General features: G+C 44.7%; 1 protein-coding gene across 7 annotated transcripts in view; it reads left to right on the forward strand.

Moving 5' to 3' along the window:
• Nucleotides 1-718: 718 nt before the first annotated feature.
• NTRK2 (neurotrophic receptor tyrosine kinase 2) overlaps nucleotides 719-20,375 on the forward strand; it is a 182,840-nt gene continuing 163,183 nt past the window's right edge. For all 7 annotated transcript variants that reach the window (XM_083403383.1, XM_083403384.1, XM_083403379.1 and 4 more), the window contains exon 1: nucleotides 719-1,272. In XM_083403383.1, the coding sequence (XP_083259509.1) occupies nucleotides 1,019-1,272 (254 nt within the window). In that variant the 5' untranslated portion in view covers nucleotides 719-1,018. The remainder of the gene's footprint in view (nucleotides 1,273-20,375) is intronic.

Consider the following 20,375-nt stretch of genomic DNA (forward strand, 5'->3'; position numbering starts at 1 on the left):
TGCACCGCGGAGGGAGGCTGGAGGGTTGTCAACAACAACAACAAGCACCACAACCACAACCCCCCCCCCAACACCACACGCCAGACACGGGGAAAGGTGTTTTTGCGGAGGGCGGCGCGCACTCCCGCCCCGGATGCGCGCGCGCGGCCCGATCCCCGCCTGACTAATGGGCTCTTCTCTCCCGCGAAGCAGCCCCCGCCTCGCTCCCTCCCCCTTTTTATTTTGGATTTGAGGCTGGGCTCTCCCCCCCCCCTTTTTTTTCTTTTTTGGTCAAGGAGTTTCTACCCCTCCTTGCGTCAGCCTCACGTCACTTGGCCGGTGGCAGCCCCCGAGCTCTGGGGCTGGAGCAGGAGGCTGGAGCCGCTCTTCGCAGCGGCGAGGGGAGGAGGAGGAGGAGGGAGACGGCGGCAGCGGCGGCGGCGCGAGGGGCAGCGAAGCGCCTTCTTTCCCCCCCACCGCCAACCCCCACACGCAGCCCGCTCCCTCCCTGCGGTGTCGGCCCACAGAAGCGGGGCAGGAGGGCGGCTGACTAGGCGGCGGCAGCGGCAGCTCCCCCCGGGGCTCCTAGGTAGGCACCTGGCTGAGGAGAAGAGCGGGCTGGGGATGCGGCGCCCGGCTTCTTATTCTCGGGGCAGCGCGCGCGCAGGGCGGGAAGCGGGAGGGGGGCGCGCGCGCGCCTTTGCCCGGCTGACCCTCACGGGGCGCTTCTCCTTCTCTCCCTCTCTCTCCCTCAGCCGGTCTCCTCTCGCCTCTCCCGCGCCGCCTCTGAGGACTCCTCTCCCCGGCCGACGGAGCGCAGGAGGCGCAGTCGCCGCCTAGGGGCCAGGCAAGAAGGCGGCGGCCGCTGAGGCGGCGTCGGCGGCGCTGCTACTGGTCTGCGCGCGGGAACCTCGACGATGCCCGAGTGACTGGGAGCCGCGCTGGATTGATTGCGTTTTGCGGGCGGGAGGGCGAGCACGAGGCCAGCAGCCTCAGCAGCAGCAGCAGCAGCGCCCGCAGCTTCTTCCTCGGCGTCGGCATGGGGGCCTGGCCCCGGACGTGGTGTTGGCGGCGGCAGCAGCAGCAGCTGCACGGCTCCCCTCGGCCGGCGGCCACCCGCTTCTGGAGCTTGTGCTGGCTGGTGCTGGGCGCCTGGCGGGGGCTGGTGGCCTCCGCTTGCCCCGCGTCGTGCACGTGCAGCGCCGAGCAGATCTGGTGCCTGGAGCCCGCCGGGAACCTCACGTCCTTCCCGGTGCTCGGCAAGAGGAGCGCGCCCGAGAAAGTCACCGACATGTGAGTGGGGGTCCGGGGCGGCCGGGGGGCGGCGGGACCGAGCGGGGAGGCTCCGATGGATCCTCTCTCGATGGATAAACCGTTTCCCGATATCCTATCAGTATCACCATATCACAGAGATAGCTACATGCTTACATACACACGCGTGTATCTGGCGTGTGCGCAAACTAAATAAGGCAATCCTTTCAGATTTCTCATACTTGTGAATGACGCAGACAGGTAGCTTCCTAATTTTTATTTCCAATAACACCCACTTTTATATGCCAAATGGCAATTCAAACCCATTCTTTTGGTGTGTCTTTTTTTTTTAAAGCATTCATCACATTAAAGGCTCATGATTCTTCCCTCTCTTTTAACAACACGCACAATATCTCCTAGCTGCAAACCTATAAATTGTTTAATTCGGACTAGGCATATCTATTTTTATCTGCCACAAGTTTTTTTATAGTCACCATTCTGGGGCTGTGACCGTATGCCAGTAGACCGCTTCTGTCCACCCTTAGAGAATGGAGTCACATAAAGACTAACCACTATGTTTGCCTCTGTGCAGAGCCAGCGACAGTCTCTTGTAGCTAATAGCCATGAGAAGGATGGACAACCTTGCGTTGTGAGCCGCTCATCTGAGCATGATAATGGGGTTTTTTTTACCTCTTTTTGGCATCTCTTTCAGAAAATCTTTCTGCACTACCAAAACATTTCCCTCCATTCCTGTCTATTGGAAAAAGGCACCCTAGCCGTAGGCAAATGGGCTGTTCCTAAAGAGATTCTGCATTAAGGAAACTGTCTGAGACCTTTTGTAAAGGCTGTGTAAGACGAGATGGTCTCTGTATAGCAATGCACTTGCTCAAAAGGCAACTCACTGGAAGCCTAAAAGCCTCGGCTGATCTAATTTAGATTTGACTTTCCCTGAGATATAATTTGGAAAGCATTTAGCTTATAAATCTTAATTGCCCACAGCCCAATTTGCTGGGAATAAACTAGATGATAAAGCAATAAAGGACATGGATTGGTGTTCATTTTAGTACAAGGCTAGTATTCTGTTACAAACCTGCTGTCAGATTTTGCTGCGGAGAGAGGCAGCAGAACTTGAACATTCCTCCTTATTATTGGGTTTTTGCAAGCTGTTAGTGTTCTAAAAATAAGAGGGAACAAGGGCATATAGGCTAGCTGTGTGTAGTAGGCAAAAACCAAAGCACTGTTTGTTTGTATCATTTTTGTTCAGAGACAAGAAAAGCAGATGAGATTTATTTTCTCTTCATAGACTTTGGCCGTTTTCATGTTTCCTTAACAGCGTAGATGGTGTGCTTTGTCCTCACTTGCTGTTACATATTCTTCCATATAAAGTATATGAAGAATTGTGTAACAGTAGTACTGTAAATAAAGAATTCCTTACTTTTCCTTCCTCTAGGATAGGTTACCTCTTAGGTTCCCAAATTGTGGTGTGGGCCTCCCCTTTGGGGGCATAGGAGACTTTGCATGGAAGCCATGCTATACCAATGAGTGACTGGGCAGGTGGGCTCATCTCTCCTACCACCAACCAAGAATTGGGTGGGTTGAATGCCCTGCAGCAGAGGACCACCAGCGATAAATACTGGGTTTGTGGGGTAGCTCCTGTTTACCCAATTGAATGAGAGAAAGAAGCTTGAAAGGCTGCCGTGTTATTTCAACAATATTTCCTTGTATATGATCAGAGATGTTCTCCTCTAGCACACAAGCTCATTTGTAGAACAGAGTTGGTGCTGTATTAGTGACTTGGGGTGTCAAGAAGGTAAAGTAAGTTTCAGTCAGGGTGGAGGGCAAATTCAAAAAGTTTGGGAAATTCTGGATTGCACCATTGTATTAACCTTACTATTACTATAGCAAATTGAGTCCCTCTTAAAAATTAGAGCTGCTGGATTATTTTAATTGGAAAGGCAATCGGAAAGTACTTTACTTATCCTTTAGAACACAATGCAGATTTTTCAACCCAGGCTTCTTTCCCTCTGAAATAGGTAGCTGAGTATAGACTATATACTTCAATAAGAAATAACTGTAAATCAAGAGATGCATGAGATTGCTAAAGACATTTTATTCACTCTTCCACATTGAGTGCATTGTTTATTTACAGAATTTCAAGATATGTGGTTGTGTTCAAGAAGTATTTTTAAAGTTTTTCCTTTGCAGTTTTTTTTTTAGCTGAAAAATCCATTACCTTCATTATCAATTTCGTAAAAATCCTTGTTCTGGGCTGCCTATATACAGTTCACTGTAGTTCTTCTGCAGCATTTCCCAGTGTCTGGGTTTGGTAGAAAGTGATGGATTTGTTTTCTATGACATTGTTCAAAGGGCTTATTTTATTTTGTAGCTCTTTCTTTGACAATAATAAAAGCACATATTTCAGAAGGTGATAGTGACAGTTTGTTTTAATGGTTTTTTGTTCATCTTCAACTCAAGAAGATGACATTGATTTGGTACCCCATCCTTTCAGAGTGTTTGTTGTGGAGGAGGAAGGGAAAAGGAGAATGTTAGCCACGTTGAGACTCCTTAGGGTAGTGATAAAGCGGGATATCAAATCCAAACTCCTCTTCTTCTTCTTTCACTGACACCATCAATCACGAAAAGAATCATCCCCTTGTATTCTCTTTAACCATTTCTATTTAATTTGAAATTACCCTGAAAACATACAAGTTAGGTTCATTTCCTCCTTGCATTTCTGAAGTTTGTTGGCAGTATTTGTTCCCCCCAACCCCTATTACCACCATTTGATTTTGATATCATCTACATCACGAATTAGCCACAGAAGAATGGCTAATTTCCCAGGAGATTGTACAAATTCAGGATACAAAGCATTGAAATTGGCCTTGACACCAAAGGATGAGCAGCTCAAAGTTGTTCATTATTACTCATTATTAAATGTGGGAATTATTTTAGGGTTTCTTTGTAATATTTATGTGGCAACTGCACCATAATTAAACCAACGCTTTATATGTGGCTTCCAAAACTACACACAAACTACATACATAATTGAATGCTTCCAGCCTTACTTGTGCTAGTTCATCAGGCATTAAATAATAGCTTTTTCTGTTATATATGCTGCATGTTATAATAGGTGGAGTTTTGCATTCTTTTCCCATGTTAAAAACATGATGTTCCTAACTTGTGATTTTCTTTTTCTTTAAAAACATTGGGAGTGATTTTATTGCATGTGTTTTCCTATGATTGGTAAATCTCAGCTAATTTAGGAGGCAAACTTTTTTTGTGGGTTTGTGGGGGACTTTAAGGCCTTGTTATTGGATTCAGTGGAATTTTTCTGTAGAATAGGAGATACACGGTAAAATGGAGGGCTTGCTCGGTTTCAACTTTCCCATGCTTTGGTATGGTACAACACAGGGAAGGTAGAAGGATGGACAGCGGAGGGATAAGATCAGCTCAGAATAAGTTGTAAATGTGAGGTTCTGATGTCCTACCTAGGTGAAAATGCTACATTCTTTCGGCTGCCAGACCTTAAGATAAATTACTGTTTCCTCACAGAAGCTGACATAGAACTCACCGGGTAGAAATAGAGAATATCATTGGCTTTATGTATGTGGTTTGGGACTGGGCTGATTGAACCAGTTAGGGAGAAGAAGGAATTTTGCCTAAAGTGTTTTGCAGAATCTTTTTTTAAAAAAATCTCTCTCAGTAGATTATTCACAAACTTGCTTATCTTTTTAATGAATACAACAGACATGGTCTTATAAGCCTGTGCTTATAATGAGATTGTGTTTGATTCTGTTCCTTGGGGTCCCGGTGTGGGCTTGAAAAGCTTCTGCTACGTATACACACTTGCAATGGTTATTGCTCCGTAATGGGCCATAATCTACTTCTGACATGATTGTTGCAGGTTATTGGCTACACAAATATTCTTTGCAGTGAGACACTGTAGTAGGGAAATTAATGTAGGCCTTGCTTAGCTGCTGTTGTTACTAACAGCTGAGGAACAAGTGTAAGGTATTTGTTAAGACAGAGAATTCAAAATCCGCACTAGAGGCATTTCAAGTTCCCCCGCAGCGGAATTTCTAGAGTTAAAACATTAACATGATGGCTAATGGGCTAATGGGCTTCTTAGAGTTCTTGATTAATATTTTCTCTTGTGCTGAAATATTCAGTTGCAAAAATCGGGGTAATGTCAATAGCTTATCCTATCAAACTATTTCCTTATAGACTTCTGTATATTGTTGTAGCTAAGATTAGCAGTTCTTCTGTCAAGCTATTACTTCAGACAACCAACGTTTGAAATTAATTGTTCTATTTAAGAACGCATATAATGTGCCAACAAAAAAACAGGCAGCTATTCAACTCCTCGCCATAGCATTGAAAAGGCAGATTGTGTATGTGTATATTATGTATATCTAAAAGCCACAGCGTGAATTTGTAATGTGCTTGTAATGTAAACCACTTCAGCCCTGTTAATAAACGAGGCACATTGTGCAATTTAAATAATAAATTATTTAGCAAGGTTTGTAAGCTTGTGCAGAAAGGGGGGGGGGGTGGGAGGGGGAGAGAGATGTTTCTTGCATTCCTGTGAAGCTTTGTCCTGTTAATTTCTCAGGTCTCTTCCATGTTTTGCTCATTATGCTCTTTGCATAATACAATAAGAGCACCTCGTTCTTTTGCCCATTTGTTTTTATTTAATGGCCACTGCCAACTTCTACAGAAAATCCTGCTGAGGCTGAATCTGTTTTCCTCTCTGGCGATTTGTGTACGTTGTTCACCTCCTCACCTTGTACCAGACGCTGTTTTCTCCTCCTCGTGAGGAGGCAGCAGAAACACAGGCGAGAGCCTGAGACTTCTAGCAGGTTGCAATTTGTCCCCAGTAAGTATTATCTGAACAGACTCGGATAAATGTCTTGATGGAGATAGAACGGACACCAGGCTGCATGTTGTGGTCATATCTATACTGATACTTCAGGCCAGAGAAATTTGCAATGGAGGAACTCATGCAGGCATTTTTATCTTCGTACTTTTATGTGGCTGGGAAACTATGTGATAGATTGCCTTGTAGTAACTTTTAAAGGGCCAGTTCATTCATTGTTTAAAATAGCCAAGCTGTCTTAAGGTAAGTAGAAAACATTTGCAGGGGCAAGTTTATCTAGGCAACCTAATGAACATACAAGGGGAGGGGGGGGGCTGCAGGAATATGAAGGGCCAGCTCCGCCCCCTTGATGATGCTGTGCATGCCAGGAACTCTTTTCAGTGCAAAGTCAGGCAAGGGGGTCTCCTTAATCTCACAAAGGGTTTCCAATGGGGTTAGAAACCCTGATGGGCCATGTTTCCCATTACCTTATTGAAAACATTTCACATGATGAAGGGGGCCTTCTTCAGACTCAAATCAAGTTACTGGGGCATGTTGTGCTGTCTAGGGGCAGACCACGTGTTTCACAGAAACACCTGAGGAGGTCTTCTAGCTTTTGCATTTTCGCTATAGTGGTTGCCATGGCCTCCTGTTGACCTTTCAACCTGTTTTGACATGGGATTGATGATGCCCAATATTGCACTGGGAAAAGCTAAGCTCCAGAAGACAGGGAGCACAACACTTTTAAATGAGGCATCTTGCAGGATTCATTTTGTAAGGTGTGAAACATAAAGGTAAAGGTACCGCTGACCATTAGGTCCAGTCGCAGACGACTCTGGGGTTGCGGCCCTCATAATAGATAACTGTAAATAAACCTATATTGGTTCAATACCGTGGTACATTGGGTTACATATGCTTCAGGTTACAGACTCTGCTAACCCAGAAATAGTACCTCGGGTTAAGAACTTTGCTTCAGGATGAGAACAGAAATCGTGCAGCGGCGGTGCAGCGGCAGCAGGCGGCCCCATTAGCTAAAGTGGTGCTTCAGGTTAAGAACAGTTGCAGGTTAAGAATGGACCTCCAGAACGAATTAAGTACTTAACCCGAGGTACCACTGTATTTTGTTATATTGTTGTATTGTTTGTTGTGATGGCTTAGACTACTCACATGAGTAGTTACTTATGGGACAAAGCACTGGTACCTCTGAGCAGATCCTCTTCCTTTTTGCTCAAGAAAAAAAGGTGTGAGTCAGATCTTTTCAAAAGACGTCTATCCTAGTACTGTCTAAAGCAGAGTTAAAACCATGGGTAGGCAAATTAAGACCCGGGAACCAGATCCAGCCCAATTGCCTTCTAAATCCAGCCCGCAGATGGTCCGGGAATCAGCGTGTTTTTACATGAGTAGAATGTGCCCTTTTATTTAAAATGCATCTCTGGGTTATTAGTGTGGCATAGGAATTTGTTCATTCCTCCCTCCCCAAATATAGTCCAGCCCCCCCCAAATCTGAGGGACAGTGGAGCGGCCCCCTGCTGAAAAAGTTTGCTGACCCCTGGTCAAGACACTGTGAACCTTGATTTAGTGCTAAAGAAGCCCACCATCAATGTTCAAATAATTGTTAACCCAAAATAGCCTTATTCAACCAGGGGGGAAAATCCAATGATTTTGATTGCACTAGTTTTCACATTGTATTGGTTCAGCCACAAGTCACTGTATTAATCTGTGAAACTTTGAAAATTGGACTCTAGTCATGCTTATCACAATCACCATGGGAACCACTTCCCTGTGGCGAGATCTCATGCCTTGTGGTAAGTACCTGAGGACCAGAAACACATGTGCAGAGCTAATTGTGTGGGTCCTTCTCACAGAGGTGGATTTAGGGAAGAGCGACTGAACTGGTCGCACTGGGTGTGGAGCCTTGAGGGTGTTGCAGGAGGTGCCACAACCAGTCCCTTTTTTCTGGGGGGACGCAGGGGTACGCATACCCCTAAACATTTTGTGAATCTAAGTTTGGCCTCATTGAGGGGCAGTATTTCAATATGAGTAGGAAAATGAGAGTACAGTGGTGCCTCGCAAGACGAAATTAATTCGTTCTGCGAGTTTTTTCGTCTTGTGAATTTTTCGTCTTGCGAAGCACGGTTTCCCACAGGAAATGCATTGACGGTTTCCCATAGGAATGCATTGACGGTTTTAAGAAAAAGGCGCAAGACGTTTTCGTCTTGCGAAGCAAGCCCATAGGGAAATTCGTCTTGCGAAGCAACTAAAAAAACAAAAAACTCTTTCGTCTTGCGAGTTTTTCGTCTTGCGAGGCATTCGTCTTGCGAGGTACCACTGTACGCCTAAACATTCTTTAAGGGGGGATAAGCACAGGCCACAACTATAATGTAGAATGGAGGGTGAAAGGCTGGGGGCGCCAAATTTTGGAATTGCATATGGCGCTGGTGGAATTTGAGATCCCAAGGTCTGCCACTGCTTCCCACCCAGAGAAGTAGTGAGAAGAATCTGTGCAGTTGTTACTGGTAAAACAGTAACATGGGCTCTCATTATGGGGGGGGGAGATCCTCTGATGCTAGATATGGATAGCACTGCAAACATAACTTGTGGGGTACTGTATAAAATGCATAAATCATCTAATAGTAGACTTGGGTAGTGTCCATAGAGCAGCAAGGGAGGGGTATTAGCATGTATCAGGGCACCTCAAGCATTGCAAAAGTATGAAATATCATTAAGGTGGCAATTCCTTTGAAGAAATAGACGATATAGAAGCATGATTAGTCGCACCAACAGGGTAAAGAACAGATTCTATCCGTGGGCTGTTAGGCTGCTGAATGCAAAGATAACAACAGGGCAATTGACTTTCGGGTTTGGTGGGTGTGCATCAGTAAACGAGGGGAATTAAGACTAAGAGAGCTGAGTGGGGGGTGCCCGTGTAATCTCACTGTATACAAGTTGTACAAGTGACAATAAAGTATTTCAATTCCTCCCATCACCCTTGTTTCACCAGACCAGTGAAAACTGAGTACATACTTGGTACCCATGGAGCTTTGAGTGTCAGTTGGAAAATAAAAATAAAATATGGGAGGGGCAGGGGGGAGGAAGATCCCTTCCTCATCACTCAAGGAGGACTGGCTGACTGGAACTCTGAACAGGAGCCCTCCTGTTTGCAGGTGGGTATACAATGCAACATTATGTTGCAGATCCCACTTGTTCAATTCTGATGACAAACCAGGAATCCTTTCATGACTAAATTTTTTTGCCTCAGTATTTTATCTGGGATTTCTTATTTGCTTAAGAGGATTTTCTTGTGGTGCTGCCATTTTAGTCAGTGTGTAATGGTTGAAAAAAAAAAGGCGATGTATCAGACTGTGTGGAATTTATGGATTAATTTATCAGAGTTGCCGAGGAAACCTTGCATAGTGTCTTGTAACAAAGAATGACTTCTTTTCAGCACATAAGAAAATGATCTATAAAACAACTTCAGATTTTTAGTATGATTCTTCTTTTTACCAAATTCTTCCAAGAGATTCTGGCTTGGAAAAACTCAAATGATGTCCTCAAGATAAACACCACTGATATCTTATTGGAATGATAACTTTGGTTTCAGTCAGAATCTTTCTTTTTTTAAATTTAGAATTTTTAGCATGGAGTGGCAAGAACAGAGGGAAGCTTAAACTGAATTAAGATAAGATAGAGATGTGGGCGATTGCTCAGTCTTAGGAGGAGCAGTTCTGTGTGTTATTGAGGAGGTCACACTCCCCTTGAAGGACCATGTGTGCAGGGCGCTGTGTGTGTGGATTTGGGTTTGCTCTTGAGTCCATAGGGTGGGGCTATGTCCAGGAACCTATTTTTCCTTGGCTGGGCTGCTGTGTCTACTAGAAAAATTTAACCCCTGAATGGCTTGGGATCTGTATAGCACAGAGACTTCCACCTTCCACAAGTGTTTCCCTGCTTTCTTAAATTACTTGAGGTAATCTTTTTCCATCTACTTGCTGTGTTGGATGTTTAGACTGATGGTGAGATGGGCTAGAACCTTTTTGTTGTCGTTGTTCTAGTGCCACAGTTATAATCTCCTTCTTATGGTAAGCTGGGGAAGCGTTCTTAGGGATTTTATGAAAAATTGTGACATTGTCTTTGGTTACAAGTCCTACAGTGTGTAAGCTGATTTTAATTCTACTTGCAGATTGCACAGCTGTTTTACAACTTGCAGTTTTGTTATTGTTCATAGAATTCGTAATGCCTGTAACCTGCCTGGAATTAATAAAGAAGCATGGGATATACTTTTGCAAATGAATTAGTTGTGTATAGTTTTGATATGGGTCGTGGAATATGAAGGAAGTAGTCATTCAGGACAGAAAAAAATGGTCTTTTCACACTGATGACATGTTTAGAAATAGATCTCATTGATTGTGAGAATAGACTCTTACTATAATAAAGTAAGGGACACGGGTGGCGCTGTGGGTTAAACCACAGAGCCTAGGGTTTGCCGATCAGAAGGTTGGCGGTTCGAATCCCCGCGACGGGGTGAGCTCCCGTTGATCAGTCCCTGCTCCTGCCGACCTAGCAGTTCGAAAGCACGTCAAAGTGCAAATAAATAAATAGGTACCGCTCCGGCGGGAAGGTAAACGGCGTTTCCGTGCACTGCTCTGGTTCGCCAGAAGCGGCTTAGTCATGCTGGCCACATGACCCGGAAGCTGTACGCCGGCTCCCTCGGCCAATAAAGCCAGATGAGCGTCGCAACCCCAGAGTCAGTCATGATTGGACCTAATGGTCTGGGTCCCTTTACCTATAATAAAATAAGTGTTTTTGGAGGTTGTTTTTTTTAGAAACTCTGTGTACTCTGTATCAGATAATGGATAGTTTATGGAGCTCTATGCATGGAACCTATGCATGCTCTATGCAGCGGGTGGCGCTGTGGGTTAAAGCCTCAGCACCTAGGGCTTGCCGATCAAGAGGTCGGCGGTTCGAATCCCCGTGGCGGGGTGCGCTCCCGCTGTTCGGTCCCAGCGCCTGCCAACCTAGCAGTTCGAATGCACGTCAAAGTGCAAGTAGATAAATAGGGACCACTTACTAGCGGGAAGGTAAACGGCGTTTCCGTGTGCGGCTCCGGCTCGCCAGAGCAGCGATGTCATGCTGGCCACGTGACCCGGAAGTGTCTCCAGACAGCGCTGGCCCCCGGCCTCTTGAGTGAGATGGGCGCACAACCCTAGAGTCTGTCAAGACTGGCCTGTACGGGCAGGGGTACCTTTACCTTTTATGCATGGGACCGGGGTGGGGGGGGGGTAGGTGGCACAAGATATATCACAGAAGGCAAAAAGGAGAACAACCTCCTGTGCTCACTAATGCAAAACTCCTTATTGTAGGTTTAAGAGGAACCTGATCCCCATTTAAAAGAGGCCTTGCTGACTACTGTAGCACTAGGGATTTGCAGAAGGGCAAGGAGGTCAAGCTGCATAGCTCTGTATATTTCTCACTTATCAATACCGACAGAGGGTCCTGGCTTGTTCTTTTCCTTTTGCAGTTGAAGTCAATATTAATATCCCAAGCTTAGAATCAAGCCACAACTGAACGTAGTTTAAGTGGCATTTAGCATTTGACATTCTTTGCTTTCTTTCAGGACTAGTCTGAGGAACATAAAGGCTCTATCAGAATTGGATTGTTGGGCCCAGCCCCCAACCCCGTTGTACACAGAACTATTTTGCATGGTACACAGAAAGAAAAGAAAGAAAGAAAGAAAGAAAGAAAGAGATGAAGGCAGGCTATCATGGTTGTCACATCCAACCATTGATAAGAATATAGCTGAGTCAATTCATTGGTCCATCTAGCTGGGCACTGACTTGAGAGTAGCTCTTCGGGGTTTCAGGCAGGTATCTCTTCCAGCCCTACCTGGAGATAACTGGAGATTGAATCTGGGACCTCCTCATGCAAGGTAGATGCTCTACCACTAGACCTGGGCGATTTTTCAATATTTCGTTCCGAATCGGTTATGAAGTCCACAACATGATAATGGTTTCATAAAGCAGGTGATGATTATGAAAGTAGATGGGAAAGCAGCAGCCAGCCAGCAGCAGAATCTTATCAGCCCTCCCAATAGACTTCTTTCGAATTTGCAGCAAGCCCCGACTCAGCAGTCTAGTAGCCAGTGGGACAGGTTGATAGATGTGGTTTACAGAGATACTAGTCTGAGTTGGCTCGGGGCTTCTTGCTGGGAGCTCCCTTTCCCCTTTGCCCATCCCTTACCCCCCCCCCCCCGTGAAAAAAGAAACGGGTCTATGGAAATTTTATGGAAACCCCTGTTGAAGGTGAATTGACCACCTGAGAGCTCCCAGTTAATTTGGAGTGGTGATAGCTGTATCCATTTAGCAGTGGCATAAGCCAGCCTTCATTCCATGCCTTGAAACAGATAGTATTTGCATGGATGGTGCTAGACTATGTGATTCTCAGATATGGTAGGAGAAAGTTGTTTATTATGATGACAAGAGACCAGGGTTTATGGGTTCATAAATATTGACCCGGTCTACTATTCAGATTCTGTCTCAGCTCACCACCAACGCCTGCCCCTCCCCTAATTATGTGGCATGTGCATTGACGGGGTGAGGAAGGATGGAATTTGGCTTATGTGCTGGTGTTTCCTGGCTGCTCTCCCAAGTTCTCTGCATTTGTCAAAGGACTTGGGGAAAGGCGGGACCCTTCATCTTTGCTCCTCTGTCTTCAAAGTTTCCTCCATTAATCTAACACAGGCATAGGCACAAACAGCCCTCCAGATGTTTTGGGACTACAACTCCCATCATCCTTGACCACTGGTCTTGTTAGCTGGGGATGATGGGAGTTGTAGTCCCAAAACATCTGGAGGGCTGAGTTTGCCTATGCCTGATCTAACAGAACTCGCTGCATAGCAGTGATGGTTCCACTTGTATCAATCTGTTTTTGTGCTTGTTATCAAATAGCAACCCACACACCCAGCCTTGAATATCTCTGTGATGGGGCAGCGTGTTCTCCATTACATCCCACTGGGATATGCATCTTGCCCCTAAGTGTTGCCACTGGGGCATTAGTAGGATTTATGGCAGTTTTATGGCCTCTTAACTCTTCATTCCTCCTTCCACTCTCTCTAACTGTTGGTGTGAAGTCAGCAGTTGCTGTGTGAAGTGGAGGATACCATTGGGTAAAATCAGGCATCCTGGGCAAATCGCCAGCAGGCACTGGAAATCAGCCAAATGAACATGTGGGAGGGGCAAGGGTGGATGGGACATGAGCTAGGTAATTGATCCTTGTGATTGGCAGTCACACTTAGGGATGGATGGATCAGTTTGTTATATATGTTCATTCAAAAGTCTATTCCAGATCATTTCTGCATTAACTTGCAAATTTTTAAAAACAAGAATGTGTAAGCAACTTTGCATTTAAATATTTAAATGATATTTTGAATGTCTTTCATCGGGAAACAAGCATTTATAAATGTGTTTTTAAAATGTAAATATTTTTGTTAAAGTATGCATTTTATGTGCATTTGGGTATATTTTTTTGGAGCTGGGAACGGCATTGCACACTTGTAGAGGTGGGAAATCTGAAGGGTAACTATGTTCCGTTTTGAACATTAGCCCAGGAGATGCAGATCAGGCCGATTTGCAATAACTGAATTCCTCAAGCTAGACTCTCAGTCTAATGTGTGCCTGTATCTCGCTCTCCCTGTCCCATTCCTAGTTTCCCAGACAAAGCAGGGGAGTGGTCAGCTAAACCAGCAAGAACTGAAGTCCTATGAGAACCAGAGACCTGGCAAGGGAGCTGTCCAGCAGTGCCAGCAAGGTCAAATTTCAAGTGCTGATTAGCAAGGGGGAGCCAAGGAGACAGCTAGGATTAGGCGATGGTCCATAGGATTATTGTACAACAGATTCCAAGCAGCAGCTGAGGGTTTTTGTAGTCAGTACGGACTTCAGAGTGACCCTGCCCTTGACCATTGCTTAACAATTAAACTACTTCTTATCCCACCCTTCCTCCCAAGGGTCTCAGGCCAGCACACCTGGTTCTCCAGCTACCGGCTTTATCTTCCTAACCCCAGTTTGAGGTAGGTTGAGATTGAGAGGCAGTGAGTTGCTCAAAGTCACCAACTAAGGCTAAGCTTTGTGGCTCGGCAGAAATGTGAACCCATTTGCCTCTGGCTAGTAGCCATTGATAGCTTTTATCCTCTGTGAAATTGTTGAATCCTCTTTTAAAGCCATCAAAGTTGGTGGCCATGCCAAGGAGGGAATGCCACAGTTTAACTATGCATTGTATGATGCACCTCCTTTTGTTCCTTCTGAATCTCTCAGCATTTTAGCTTCCTTTGCTGTCCCTGTGTTCTAGTATTATGGAAAAGAAAGAAAAACTTTTCCCTATTCATTTTTTCCACACCATGTATAATTTTAAACACCTTTATCATGTTCTCTTACTTGCTTGTTCTCTGAACTTAAAAGCCCCAAATGCTGTAATATTTCCTCGCAGGGGAGTGGTTCCAACCTCTTGGTCATTTTGGTTGCCCTTTTCCAACTCGAAAATATCTTCTGAAGTAAGGTGGTCAGAATATTATTATTACTATTATTAACCTCTCAGTGGCTTTGGACACCATCAACCATGGTATCCTTCAGGAGCAGCTGTCTGAGTTATGGGTGGGTAGCACCATTTGCTCTTCAGCCTTATGGAGACTTCCTTGTGGGGTTCCTCAGGGTTCAATTTTATCTCCCATGCTATTTAACATCTACATGAAACCATTGAATGGGCTCATCTGGAGTTATGGAGCGCGCTGTCAACTTGGCACCTTCATTATACAGTGGTGCCTCGCAAGACGAAATTAATCCGTTCCGCGAGTCTCTTCGTCTTGCGGTTTTTTCGTCTTGCGAAGCACGGCTATTAGCGGCTTAGCAGCTATTAGCGGTTATTAGCGGCTTAGCGGCTATTAACGGCTTAGCGGCTTTAAGAAAAAGGAAACAAACTCGCAAGAACTCGCAAGACGTTTCGTCTTGCGAAGCAAGCCCATAGGGAAATTCATCTTGCGGAACAACTCAAAAAATGGAAAACTCTTTCGTCTAGCGAGTTTGCCGTCTTGCGAGGCATTCGTCTTGCGGGGCACCACTGTATATCTTTAGGTGCCAGGCAAAAACATTCCTCTTTTCCCAGGCCTTTGGCTAATTAAGCAATGTGTGGCCTTTTAAACTGTGTTGTTATTTTGTTTGTTATTATGTTATGAATTTTGTGTTCTTATAACTGTTCTGTGATCTTCGGGTGAAGGGCGGTAGGGCTTGCTGATCAGAAGGTCGGCGGTTTGAATCCCCGCGACAGGATGAGCTCCCTTTGCTCGGTCCCTGCTCCTGCCAACCTAGCAGTATGAAAGCACATCAAAGTGCAAATAGATAAATAGGAACCACTCTGGCAGGAAGGTAAACGGCGTTTCTGTGCACTGCTCTGTTTCGCCAGAAGCGGCTTAGTCATGCTGGCCACATGACCTGGAAGCTGTCTGCGGACAAACACCGGCTCCCTCATCCAGTAAAGCGAGATGAGCGCCGCAACCCCAGAGTCATTCACAACTGGACTTAATGATCAAGGGTCCCTTTACCTTTACTAATAACTGTAGACAATATTCCAAGAGCAGTCACATCATAGATTTGTATGGTTTTATTGACAGCTTTATTTTCATCCCCTTTCTTAATGATCCCTATCATGCCATTCACCTTTTTAACAGACTTACACTGCTGCACACTGCATCAACATCTTCACTGAGCTATTGGCTAGGACCTCAAGGTCTCATTTCTGGTCAGTTACTGGCCAGTGCAAACCCCACCAATGTATATGCAAAATTAGGATTTCTCGCCCCACTTGATGCACTAACTGAAGCTAATGATAGATGCTTTTCATCAGAGAAGCCACCTGGCCCTCTATGGACAGAGAGAAGAGTACTCCAAGAAGAGTAGCCCTGAATTGCATACCTGTTTCTTCAGTGGGAGTGCAACCCCATTTAAAATAGGCAGACTCCCCAGTTCTCCTCCCTGGGAATCACTTAGAAGAAGAAGAAGAGTTTGGATTTGATATCCCGCTTTATCACTACCCCAAGGAGTCTTAAAGCGGCTAACATTCTCCTTTCCCTTTCTCCCCCACAACAAACACTCTGTGAGGTGAGTGAGGCTGAGAGACTTCAGAGAAGTGTGACTAGCCCAAGGTCACCCAGCAGCTGCATGTGGAGGAGCAGGGAAGCGAACCCGGTTCACCAGATTACGAGTCCACCGCTCTTAACCACTACACCACACTGGGTCTGTCTTCGTAGGATTCAGCATCAGTCTACTGACCCTCATTCACAGTGCCCTAGAAGAGTTGCTCATGGAACCAAATTTCCTCTTACAAATCCCAGCACTACCTCCCATGCTGTTTCAGAGGGTCAGAGACCCTCCAGGGCAGCTTTTCAGGAGAAACATAGAAAGGGAAAAGTTCAAAAATAGCCCCCCTTTTCCATGGAGGGCATCCCATCAGTGACACTCGGCACATTGGAAATCTGGATCCAACCTTTATATATAGTCTGCCTTGTTTCAAGAAGAGGGTTTGGTACATTTTCTCCTTTTTCCTAACGACCAGCACAAATACAGTTGAAGTGAAAGTTAGCTGAATCCCAGGAACATGGCTGTTCACTAAGGAATGTTAGTTCATTAACCCAACACAATGAAATAGTTTCCCCTCAACACAATGAAATAAAGCTCAACAGATAACCGAGGAGTGTTTTGTTGGGGAGGGCGAGAATGGGAAGTGTGTATTTGTAATTATGTTTTCCATAAAGGGGATTTATGGCAGTAGAGCTTGAGCCAAATTGCAGTATTATTTCTTTTTACCTAAGTAGTTCATGCTGGTGTGTGGCGGGTTTTTGAGTGTGCTGTTGCTGCTCTGAATTGTGTGGGGCAACTTCAATGTTGCTTGTACAAGACATGAACATCAAAAGGCTTAGGTAGACATATTTTGGCTATCAAACTGTTCTGAAGCATTGGAAAAGACTATAAACATGCCATGTTAAATTTTTTAAAAGTGATTCTTGGAACAAACTATGTTAAAGGGTCCTAAAGCATGAAGTGTATTAGTGTTATGAGTTTGTTGATGTTCCTTAGCTTTTCGAAAATATTTGGGGTGAGTGAAACTGCTTTTGCTTGTGGCTGTATGTGTCATAAGCTAGTTTTGGAAAGATTAATTATCAGTTCTAGTATTCAGAAATGTAACATCTTTTTTAAAGAATAGGGCACATGAGGAAAGTATTTTCTGGTGGGAATATATGAGTATTTAAATATATGTGCATATAAAAATGCAAGTTCGTTGTCTATCTTGGTTATATAATTGGACCTTCTGTATGTTGCAGTCTCATGTCTTTTAAAGTTTCTTACATACTGGACATTCAGTGTCCATAATATATTTCATTGGTTCTAAGCAAGTTGTTTTTAAGGCTGAAGTAAGGTGCATGTAAGATCTCAGCCATCCAAGGCTATGTTCTGCATGATTGGCAAGCTAAGTTGGTTGGTTTGACAGGTTGGATTACGTGTTGCAGCTGGTGGGACCCCCATAATCTTTTGTAAGATCGCTGCCCTGTCCAGGCACCCAATCATTGAGTTTCAAGTATTTGTCCATATTTGTGGGCCTGCAAGACAGAATTTGGATTCTCTTTGTGTGCCATCCAACTGACTACCCAATGGTACCTCTCTCTGAGTGAGTAGAGGTGGTCTCAGGGGTGTTGTTGGTCTCCCTCAGATGTATTATGCAGAGAAGGATAGGAGTTTAATGTATTTTAAGACCACTGAGAATATTGTTCCTGCCCCCTGATATTTATTATTTTGCTGCTTTGTAAACCATTACATACCCTTCTTTGAACTTCAACATTTGTACTTTTCTATTTTATTGTCTTAAGCATATTTCTCTGTGCTACCTTGGGGGCCTTTTGAAAATAAAAATGGCATACAAACGTAGACTTCATCCTAAACTAATTTAGCTGATGAAAGGATTCTCTGTGTGTTTGTTTTGGGTTGAGAGAATACATACCAAATACATAGCCCTTGAACTTGCCAGGTTTTAGTTCTGGGGATTTTAGCCAGGTTAAGATGGTAGCTGTTTTTTGAGCTGGGCTGAAATATAGAAAATAATTCTTTTGCTCTCCCCTCCAAGAATTATTTTTTAAACTCATACGTGAATTGCCGTAGAATTTTAACCCCACTAAGCTCCCATCCCCAGTTTTGTTACCTGTGATTATTGTTTAATATTGTTATAGGAAGGAATGGGCTTGAACTGTATTACTTTACCCATTGTTTGCTTTATCCACCATCATAAAGTAAAAATAGTTACTTTCTGTATTAACCAATCTGTTTAAAAACAATAATTTCCCTGCCCATCCCACAAAAAATTCTCTCCTACTCCAGCCCAGAAAACTGTTGAGAGAAGACTGCCTTCTCTCTGGAGAATATTCAGGGAAACGGTGGATAATGGAAACTGTTTTTGTTTAGCTCTAGACCTAAACACGCGGGTGGCGCTGTGGGTAAAAGCCTCAGCGCCTAGGGCTTGCCGATCAAAAGGTTGGCGGTTCGAATCCCCGTGGCAGGGTACGCTCCTGTTGCTTGGTCCCAGCGCCTGCCAACCTAGCAGTTCGAAAGCACCCCCGGGTGCAAGTAGATAAATAGGGACCGCTTACTAGCGGGAAGGTAAACGGCGTTTCCGTGTGCGGCTCTGGCTCGCCAGATGCAGCTTTGTCACGCTGGCCACGTGACCCGGAAGTGTCTTCGGACAGCGCTGGCCCTCAGCCTCTTGAGTGAGATGGGCGCACAACCCTAGAGTCTGTCTAGACTGGCCCGTACGGGCAGGGGTACCTTTACCTTAGACCTTTTCTTTTACCATGTATAACAGAGCGAACCCTGATATTCCCGGTTTGGGTTCTAAGAGTATCCATATGCAGATGCCAAATTTTACAGCTAAATACAGTAATAAGAATTTGGAAGAGGAGAGCGGAAGCATGGAGATAGGTACTGCATGTTGATAAGAAGAAGGTTGTCATTGAGGATTGTTGTGGCTTTGCCTAAAGACTAAAATAATGAGAAAGTGTACTTATCTTGTAGGTCAGGTGTGATCCCCACACTCTGCTTAAGTTCTAGCAATGGGGCTGGACTGGGCCGGTTACAAAAGCTTTAGATCTCAGTGTTGTTGACATTTTCCTATGGCATACAAATGGAACATTGGGGCTTCCATAATCTGCTCATGCCTTAGAGTGATTTTCTTGTAAGGCTATTCAATTAAATAAAAGGAAAGCTATTTCTAAGAGCAGCACACGCTACATTTCTCAAGATTGCCCTCAAAAAGCCATGGTAATGTCAGAGCTTTTAGGAATATTAATGTTTGATAAGTAACATCAAGGTAGAGTAGTTGTGAAAGAGGCAGAAATAGCCTTTAGCCAGAGCAGAGGTTTTGCTTCAAACCTCTGTCTGACTCAGGAGTCCGTGCACAGATCTGTACGTGTGGCTGGGATGGAGAGCACACATCAGTTGCTGTCATTCCCCACCCCCAATTAACCCAGGTGATCTGCATTGTAGTCTGCAACACCTGGTGGAGTGAAGCAAAAGCAGTGCTGTGCGTTGATACCAAAGTGCTTGCAAAGCAGACAGCTCTAAATTATTCAGGCAAGTGAACATTGCTCCAAACAGAGGCAAGTAATATACTCTGCATAGTTCAACTCTGCATAGTTACTATCCTCCGGCCCTTTGGGAAAATTCCCTCCTGAACACCACTCTGCTCCCTGTCAGTGATGGTACTCTAAGCAGGAGGGCCAGTTTGAATAAAATATTGGTGGGTGAGGGGCAGCTAAGCCACGCCCCACATAACTGATCACATGACACTGCACACACACCATATGAATGGCAATGCCCATCAACTTTGTGGAGGACCGGCCAACTCAAATATTTTATGGGGTGCAAAGGGTACTTGGTTCCTAGGAGTTGGCTCTTGCGGGCATGTGACAAAGTCTGTCCACTGAGAGTCACCCCTAACTTTACTGGGCAAATGTTTCCAACAATATCCAGTTAGGCAGGGTGTGGGAATCAGTACTTGATCTCAGAAGATCATAGCAGTGAAGTGAAAGATTAAAATCTGTAAACAACCTAGCAAGACCCCCAAATCCTATTACTATATCAGTGTAGTTCTTTGCTCCCATTCTATTCTGTTCTAAAATGTTATTCCTCTAATAAGAGTGAAGCCTTCAGGCTTTCAGCTTGAAAAAATAAGGACAATTTTATAGCTAGTAGTAGTCTTTTAATTT

This window comes from Podarcis tiliguerta (assembly GCF_965153285.1).
Source record: "Podarcis tiliguerta genome assembly, chromosome: 11".
Lineage (NCBI taxonomy): Eukaryota > Metazoa > Chordata > Lepidosauria > Squamata > Lacertidae > Podarcis > Podarcis tiliguerta.